At 40.9% G+C, this 9,115-nt stretch overlaps 1 protein-coding gene across 3 annotated transcripts in view; it reads right to left on the bottom strand.

The window, feature by feature from the left end:
* LOC140522274 (zinc-alpha-2-glycoprotein-like) overlaps positions 1 to 4,536 on the bottom strand; it is a 45,957-nt gene extending 41,421 nt beyond the window's left edge. The window contains exon 1 of one of the 3 annotated variants that reach the window (XR_011973266.1): positions 3,105 to 3,472. Coding sequence is in view for 2 of the 3 variants with exons in the window: in XM_072637522.1 (XP_072493623.1) it covers positions 3,105 to 3,189 (85 nt within the window). In the remaining variant the exon portion in view is untranslated. Of the gene's footprint in view, positions 1 to 3,104; positions 3,473 to 4,336 lie in introns of those variants that run through there. The other 2 variants (XM_072637523.1, XM_072637522.1) reach the window with 2 other exon arrangements.
* Between the last annotated feature and the right edge of the window lie 4,579 nt (positions 4,537 to 9,115).

The raw sequence follows: 9,115 nt of genomic DNA on the forward strand, positions 1-9,115 counted from the left end.
CTGTGAGGAAGACAGGGTCTAAAGAACCTAAAGTCAAGTCAGTAGCTGAGGATTCCAAGGTATCAACTGTAATGGTAGGAATCCAATAGGTCAAGTGAAAGGTCTTGGCCACCAGTGAGCAGAATTCAGGAGGCATGGGGCCAGGAACATCTCCAAGATATCAGTCATATGGTTAACAATCTATAGGCTTGAGTATGTACCTTTCCAACTTACCAAAAAGAAGGTAAGTAAATAAGGCTGATTCCAGAGCTAGAACTAGAAGTAGGCAGAAGTAGAAATAGGTATTGCCTAGGAAACAATACACAGAGATTTGTACTACATAGTGGGACATGAGGAAGGATGCATTTAAATATGACTCATATATGCAAAGGGATCTTAGCTCTCATGTAGGTCACAACCTACCCATGTCCGCCCATGTGATTCTTGCCCATATCCTCCCACCAATTCACAGTGTGCTGAGGGCCTTCCTCATTTTCTTCTGAGGATAGCAGAATGTCATCCAGGCTGAATGACTGACTGACTGATACATTTATTCATCACTTACTATGTGTGAAGCATTGTGCTAAGCACTGGGCCTACAAAAGAGAAAGGCCAGACAGTCTCTGCTCTCTAGGAGCTCACATTCCAGTGCGGGGAGACAACAAGTAGGGAAGGTTCTAGCTGAAATTCAGATGGAAAGGTACCAAGGTTCTTTGGGGGCAACACCAAAGCGGATGTTAATACTTCTTTTACGTCATCTCCAATGCTAAAATCATATTGGTTTCTATGTTGAACCCTTTGGCAGTGCCCAGGGTTTTGGTGGCAAGAATTTTCCTTTCTGGGTCTTCAGTAGGTGTGACTACAGCACTTAAAGGAGCAGTTGCCAGGTGGCATCTCCACAGAGATTGCTTGCCAGGATGATGCCTTAGGGCACTGGATCACAAGCATTACTATTCCCAAGGCCTTGGGTACAGAGTTCTGGACAAGATGGTGGTGGTGGTTTGATCTGCCTGACCTATTCATGCCTGCCTCTCCCTCAGCATGCCTTGAGGCTTTAGCCAGGCTGTGCAATGGTTATCCTTCACTCTAATCGTAATTCCAAAGTGGCCAGCCAAAAACATTAAAATGTATTTATTTGTGCTTAATGAGTATAGTTTAACATTAATTTTTATTTTACAAAAGCATATTTTAATTCCGAAAAATTCAACCCTTCATGGCACATGAGTGTTTGTTTTGCAGTGGATCAAGTCATCCTTGCTGTAATGGGGGCTGGATACTTCCCTAGATACATAGCTGGAGCTCAATCACCAAACCTTGCCTATGGCACTCAAGTGTCTGACCCAAAATGCTTCATTGCTCAGAGGGTCTCCAATCCTAGTTTCTTGGGAGATTCCCTAGGCTTCCCTAGATGGAATGGGCTAGGGACTTGAAGTGAGTAGAAGCGGTAAGGAAGTGTTCATTCTGATATATTCAGCCACTAGTTAATAAGCAGACAGTGGAAAAGGCCAAAAAACACGTGGCAAAAATCTGAAATACCCAGGTTGGTCAACAAGGATTTATTAGCAATGAACTAACTCCCTCTCATTCTGTTTCTCTTCTAAGTACCAATCCACCCAAGTTCCAGTTTATGCCAGATCTCAAGTTTCACAGTCTCCTGCTAAAGTCCCAGGCCCAGGGTTAACTACCAGAGTTTCCACCTCTTCATCTAATATGTCAAGTTTCCAGGGAGCACTCCTTTGCTGCCTAAAGAGGAGGAACGGTGGCGAACTAAACTAATTTAAGCTGGATGTTTCCTAGCTCTCCCAAATCCAGATTGATCCTATGCCTGGGCAGTTTCAAGGGCTGATTCTAGGAGAGGAGTGATCTTAAAGTACAACTTCATAGATGTTTTACGTGTTCATTAGGTATTGTTTTCTAGTTACTATGTCCTGTTTATTTGATTACTGATTCTATGCTAAGAAAACAGATTCTATGCAGGATCCAAGCATGAAGGCTTGCTTCTAACAGAGCCAATGCTAAGGACTCAATGAACTACATAATTCAAGAAAGGAGATGAGGATTTGCAAGAGGGCGGGACTGCAGAGAGAAGCTCTAATTGGTCTATCCCACCAACTTCACACCCCTTCACAACAAGCCCAGGAGTGAGAGGGTGGGGTCTCTCTGGAAATCATAAAAAATAGCACTTACTCAATACTTCCACCAACAGGGAGAGTGTGCACACCAGAGTGTGCATGGAACTGTTCTCAGTGGCTGTCAATGCCACCTGGCCCTTATATAATAGAGAAAGGAAGGGGACAAAAGGAGATGTGGAAGAAAGGCTAGGAAAATGGAGAAACTGAACCTGATCTTTCATTTGGGATATTTTAATCATGCATCCTACCCTGTGTCCTCACTCTGCACATCCCCTCTCTCTAATCTCCCAGCTAGAAGATTGTTCCAAGGGAGAAGAAAAGGGTTAATTGGCTTACCTGGCTGAAGATGTACATGTGAAACCCTTACAGGAAGCTCTAAGAACACAACTGGCCAGGAAGCCTGTGTACTTTGGGGAGCATCTTTGGGTAGCTCTCTAGGCTACCCCAATTTCACATCATCCCAGTCTAGCCAGAGTCAGAAAGAGGTACAGAAGTCTCCTAACTCTAGTCCCATAGGACCTATCAGTTCCAGGCAAGTTGTATCTAGGCAGCTCTATCGCTGAGGGGCTTTTAGGGATGGGATATGGGATAGGAGGGGTCCTCTGTTTTTGGGGGGGTTTTTTTGCAACTTTATATGACAGTTGCAGAATTTCCCAATTTCCTCCCAGATCTGTTATATTCACCATTTCCCTTAGTGTACCCTACTCAGCACCTCAACCTCCAGTCCCCCTACCCCAACTGAGCACCTCAGGCAGGTGATTCTAAGATCACAGCCCAGTATTCTTCAATCTGTGTTTATGTTCACAGATTTCAAAGGACGTAAAGAGACCCCTTCCCTGGATTCATGGAGAAAGTAAAGTCAGAGGGAAAAAAAATCACCTAGACCCTCCCTGCCCATTACCAGAAGTTTCTTCCAGTCGCCACCCCTGTCCCTCCAGTGCCTCTCCCAATAGTCCCCATTGTAGGAAAGAAGCAGCCTATTCTCAGACTCACAAGCCTGGGTTTCCTTCCATGTTCCTAGCAGCAGCAGTAATAACGCAATGGAAAGATGGGCCTGCTCTGCCTCCCTTCTCTCCATCTCTGCCTTAGGATCACCGACCAGGAATCTTCAATCTGGGTTTCTGTTCACAGCTTTCAAAAGGCATAAAGGAGAGGCCCCGTCCCTGGATCCATGGAGGAAGTAAAGTCTGAAGGGAAAGCAATTAGTCTGAGTCACACTCTTCTGGGCGCTCGCCATGGAACTAATTGCCCTTTTTCCATTTGTCTTTCTGTTTTCAAGCAAGAAGAAGAGAATGCAGGGAAGAGAAACAAAATTTGGTGAGAGTCACTTTAAGAGACCAAGAAGGTGAGTCCAGGGCAAATGGAGGAAATTCAATAGTTCAGGACTTGTCCTACCAGTTTGCCCAGCCCCACCCCTCAGCCATCAGTGTCTGATGCCACTGCTGAGCTAAATGCAATCACTCCCACTTCCTTTCTGCTAAATTTCATACCACATCTTCAGCCAATGCAGCTGAACCCAAACCCAGGAGAAGTAAACTGTTCACTCTTCCAGAGTGTGATAGATTCTAGCCATCAAAGGGATTTCTCCATTGTTCTCTTCAATTTCCAACAATTTCTTTCCTTTATCTTCTCTTTTGTTCATTGCTCTTCCTCCCTTTCTTTCTCTCCCTCTTTTCTACACTCCCCTACTCCAGCTCACGCATTATTTCCCCCAAGCTCAGCAAGGATTTTTAGCTCACAAAGATCTAGGTCTAGTTTTGAGAACTGATCCCAGAGTAATCTCTTTTTGGTTCATTGCCACACCCCCACCCCCACCTAGAATTAATCTAGAAGCTCCAGAATAAAGCTTAAGCATAGTTCATATCTAAATTTCCCCAAAGTGGATTAAGAGTCCTGACTCCCACATAATTACTTCATGTGCAATATGAATACTGAGTATTGGACAGACTTTATTTCTTCCATTATAGGAAATGCACAAGATGAAAAGAATCCTCAGGCACTCATGAACAATCAATCAATACACGTTTATTAAATGCCAGCTATATTCAAGGCACTGGCTAAGTACAGAAAGTACAAGAAGAGGTAAAAGACAGTCCCTGCTCCCAAGGAGCTTACAGTTTACTGGGAGAGATGATATGTAGACAAACATAGAAATGTCAAGAATTCAAATAGGCCGTTAGACACACCACATTCCCCCAAATAAATATTCCCCATTCACCTCTCACCTATACAATCTGAGCAGCTTGCAGTGCTAACATGGCGGCTCATCAAAATCCAGATCTGCTGACCCTTCATGACATGGCTTTAGTCTTTTAGCTTCAGGAAATCATCTCTGGAAAATCTTTGAAAAGCATGCTGTCAAGGAAATCTAGCTCAGAGGGACTGGGGCTAACCCATGAGGCTGCTCCTTAAGACTCCCAGGGCAGTTTAGCTTCATAGCAGCAGTTTTGTGAGCAAGCCTGGAAGGCAGCCTTCCAAATGGCTCAGGAAAAGGAAGCTGCTAACCTTCCTCCTCCCACATCTGTCAGGCCTTTCCTCAGTCTCTGGAGACAGAACCTTCCTCAGTCTCTGGAATATCAGGTTGTGCTTCTCTTTGTTAAGCTTTATGTAAGCAGCTAGGTGGAGCAGTGGATAGACTCATCATATACTTACTAGTTGTATGACCCTGGACAAGTCACTTAACCCTATTTGCCTTTGTTCCTCATCTGTAAAATGAGCTGGAGAGAAAAAAATAACACACCACTCCAGGATCTTTGCCAAGAAAAAATAAATGGGGTCATGAAGAATCGGAAATGACTGAACAACAAATCTTCTGGGACAGAATGTTCAAACCAAACTGTACTCCTGAGTATTCTTCAATCTCTCCCTGAACTCTCCCACCTCTGGGCGCTGTGGAGTGGAATGCACTCCTCTCTCGACCGAATTCAAGGGCTATCTCTTCTCCTGATAAAAGCTTCTTCCAATGCCCAGCTAAAAATAATCTCTCCCTCTTTTGCTTTTCTGTTATAAAAATTAAGCCTTATCTTGTTCTGTGAGGAAAAGTTGCTTGTTCACATTTCTTTCACTTTTTAACTCTTGAGAGTACATTCTGTATTATTTCTATTTTTGTAGCCTTAGCACCTAAGCACTGTACCAAAGTGGTTACTTAATATGTTCCCGTGGGAGGAGGGTATATATTATGTTGCCACTGGTTCCTCCATTTGTCTCTAAACATGATTCGCCCTTACTGACCCAATGTGAATAGTGGTTCCTTACAACAGAGATAAGCATTCTCCCCATATGTTAGGGCACATGACCTTGAGACTCAAGGGCCAATGACTTTGCAGGGGTGGGGAAGCACATACAGTTTCCTGTTCTTAATAGCCTCCTACATCAGCTGGTTGTCTCATATTAATGTTTCAGGTGCTAAGAGGGAAAAAACATGGGAATGACAACATTTTGTCAACCAGTAAACATTAAGTGCCATCTATGCACTAGGTATACTGCTAAGCATTGGGGATATAAAGAAAGGGAAAAGATAATCCTTAATCTCTCTTTTTTTTTTTGGAAATTTTTTTTATTTTAGACTTAAATACAAAATGAGAAAAGAAAAAAAAAACATTGCCATGTACATAGCAGACCATAAGAGAGGATTCAACATAAAACAGTACATTTACATTCCAAGAAAACCTACATAATAAATACTACACATACACATTGTTTTCAAAGCTGCCCAACTTTTCTTTGCTTCCTTGTTGGTTTTCTTTTGTGCCCTGCTGTGTACATTTTAACTTTACTTTTCCCCTCCTCCTTAAAGATAGATACAATGAAGTATGGATATGTGTGTGTATGTATGTGTATATGTATACATATATATATACACATACATACTTACATAGACATCTATAAACATACACACATATATACATATTTATAAACATACACACATATATTCATACACCTACATGTATGACCGTACTATGCTTATTTCCTCCTGTCATCTGTTTCTGTGAAGGTAGATAGCATCTTCCTTCACAGGTCCAAGTCTTTCCATGCTTTTCTAATTCAACCAGTTCATCATTTCCTACACCACAGCAGTATTCCAGCCCAATCATATCCTGTCTAAGAGATTGTCTATGAAAGTTTTTCCCCAATTTTCTGTATTCCTTCTGTTCTTGACTACATAGGTTTTAATTATACAAGATAATTTTAATTTAAAATAATTGATACTATCCTTTTTATACTTCAACAATGCTCTCACCTTATAATATAGTTTAAGGTCTAAGATTGCTGAATCTACTTCCTTACATCTTTTTCTCCTGATTTCTTTGAAGTTTCTGACTTTTTGTTCTTCCAAATGAACTTTGCTATTATTTTTCTTAACTCAGCAAAATAATTTTTTAGTAATTTAATTGAGATGACATTCAATAAATAGATTAGTTAGGTAAAACTGTCATTTTAAAAAATCATATTGGTTTTACCTACCCATGAACAATAAATATTACTTCAATTATTTAGATCTCAGTTTACTTATATAAATAGTGTTTTATGTTTATGTTCATATAGTTCCTGTGTCCATTTCAGCAGGTATATACTCAGGTATTTTAGACTGGCTAGGTATTTTAAATTTTTTCTGGCCACTTGTAGTATTTTTTCCTTGACCTGAAATTTGACTATAATGTGAACATTATAGCAGTAATATGACTGGTGGAGCAGCAGATGACAGGTGAATTCTTTCAACCCCTATTTTGCACACTGGTTTCAGGACATCAGGGCAGTTTTCCTTGTAATTTCTTGAAAAATGCTTTGTAGTTCCTACTTTTGATTACAGCTTTCAGGTAGTCCAATGATTCTGATATTGTCTCTCCTGGATCTATTTTCCAGGTCAGTTATTTTTCCCATGAGATAGTTTACATTTTCTTCCATTTTTTTTCATTCTTTTGAATTTGTTTGATTGGTTCTTGATGTCTCATGGAGTCATTAGCATCTACTTGCCCAATTCTAACTTTATGTATATATGTGTGTGTGCGTTTATATGTTTTATTCAATCAGCCTTTGTACTTTCTTTTCCATTTGGACAAGTGTACTTTTTAAGGAGTTGTTTTCTCCAGTGGATTTTTGTATCTTCTTTTCCATTTGACCAATTCTAACTGGCCAATTTTAAGCAGTTTTCCAAGTTGTTGACTCTTTTTTCATCATTCTCTTGCATCACTCTCATTCCTTTTCCCATTTTTTCCAGGTAACATCTAATATTCTACAAGAAACATTTTCCAGCCCCTCTTCATTATGGAGCCTTACCTGTATTATTTCTAATTTATGTCTTGTTTGTACATAGTTGTTCGCACATTGTGTCCCCTGTTAGACTGTGACTTCCATTTTTTCTTCTACCTCTCTTATATGATTTTTAATCTCCTTTTTGAGCTCTTCCATGACTTCTTTCTGGGCTTGAGTCCACTTCCCATTTTTCTTTGGGGCTTTCCCAGTAGATGTTTTGACATGGTTGTCCTCTTCTGAGTTTGTGCCTTGGTCTTCCCTGTCACCATAATAATTTTCTATGGTCAGATTCTTTTTTTGTTGGTTTTTGTTCATCTTTTGTTATTGTTGTTGTTGCTGACCTTTTTCTTTCTTTTAAATTTGAGTGCTGCGCTTAGAGTGAAAAGGGTGTTATCTCAGGTTTCTTGTACCAGTGGCTACAGGCACTGACTATTTACCAGTGTTGCACTGTTGCCTTGAGATTTCTGGGGACCCTTGTGTCTGGTGCTGTACTATCTCTCACTATTTCTCTCACCAGATGTCTGCATTCACCACTCTCACATACTCACAGCTGTGCTTGCTGCCCCTTGACAGTGGAAGCTCCTTCAATCTTTTCCTACTCATCTGTCATATCCTCACACTGTGGAGAATAAATTAGAAATAATAGAGTCAAGGCACTGTAATTAAAAAGGTTGAGAAAGACTTCTTGTAGAATATTAGATCTTACCTGGAACCTGAAGGAAGCCAGGAGGCAGAGATGAGGCACTGGAAGCTCTAGTAACAAGGTTGCCTCTCAACCTAGCTGCCCTCAGGGCATGTTGTTTGTTGATTCTGCAGAGCTGGCCTGGAGGTGTTTGAGGGCTTCACTCAGGCCAAACCTCCACTCTTAGAGATTGGGTCATTCCTGGGATCTTCTCAAATTGTCTTAGGAGGACAACTGCTTTACCCCATATTTATTTCTGCTGCAATGAGGTGATGTTCCATCTTTTTTTTTTGGAAGGAAATTTGAAGAACAGAAAATTTTCTGACCTACTTCATCTTCCCTGAGTCCATTCTAATCCCTAATCTCAAGAAAGACACAGTCTAACAGGGGACACACTGTGCAAACAACTATGTACAAACAAGACATATAGAAAATAAATTAGACATAAGAGAGGTAAGGCACTATAATTAAAAGGGGTTGGGAAAGGCTTCTTGTAGAATATTAGATCTTACCTGGAAATTGAAGAAAACCAAGAGGTAGAGATGAGGAAGAAGGGCGTTTAAGGTATGAGTAACAACCAGTGAAAATGCCCCAAGTTAGGAGGTGGATTTTCTTGTTTAAGGACCAGCAAGAGGGCCAGTGTCACTGAATCACAAAGTTTGGTAAGGAATGGGGGTAGAAGATGTAAGAAAATTTGAAAGGTAGGGAGAAACCATGTTCTTAAGGACTTCAAATGCCAAATGGAGAATTTTATATTAGATCCTAGAGATGAAAGGGAGCCACTGGAGTTTATTTAGTATAGAGAGTGATATGGTCAGATCTGCATTTTAGGAAGATCATTTTGACAGCTAAGTGAAGAATGGGCTGGAACGGAGCGAGACCAATCAAAAGGCCCCTATGTGATGAGGCGTGAGGTGGTCCAAGGAGAAAAGTCATGTATTAGAAATATGAAAGTTAAATCTATAGGCTTTAGGAACAGGTTGGATATGGGGGAGGCTGTGAATCTGGTTGATTGGGTGGTGGTGGTACCTTGGACAGTAACAGGGAGGAGAGAATTTAGGGTGAAAGA

This window comes from Notamacropus eugenii, chromosome 2 (assembly GCF_028372415.1).
Source record: "Notamacropus eugenii isolate mMacEug1 chromosome 2, mMacEug1.pri_v2, whole genome shotgun sequence".
In the NCBI taxonomy this organism is placed as follows: Eukaryota; Metazoa; Chordata; class Mammalia; order Diprotodontia; family Macropodidae; genus Notamacropus; species Notamacropus eugenii.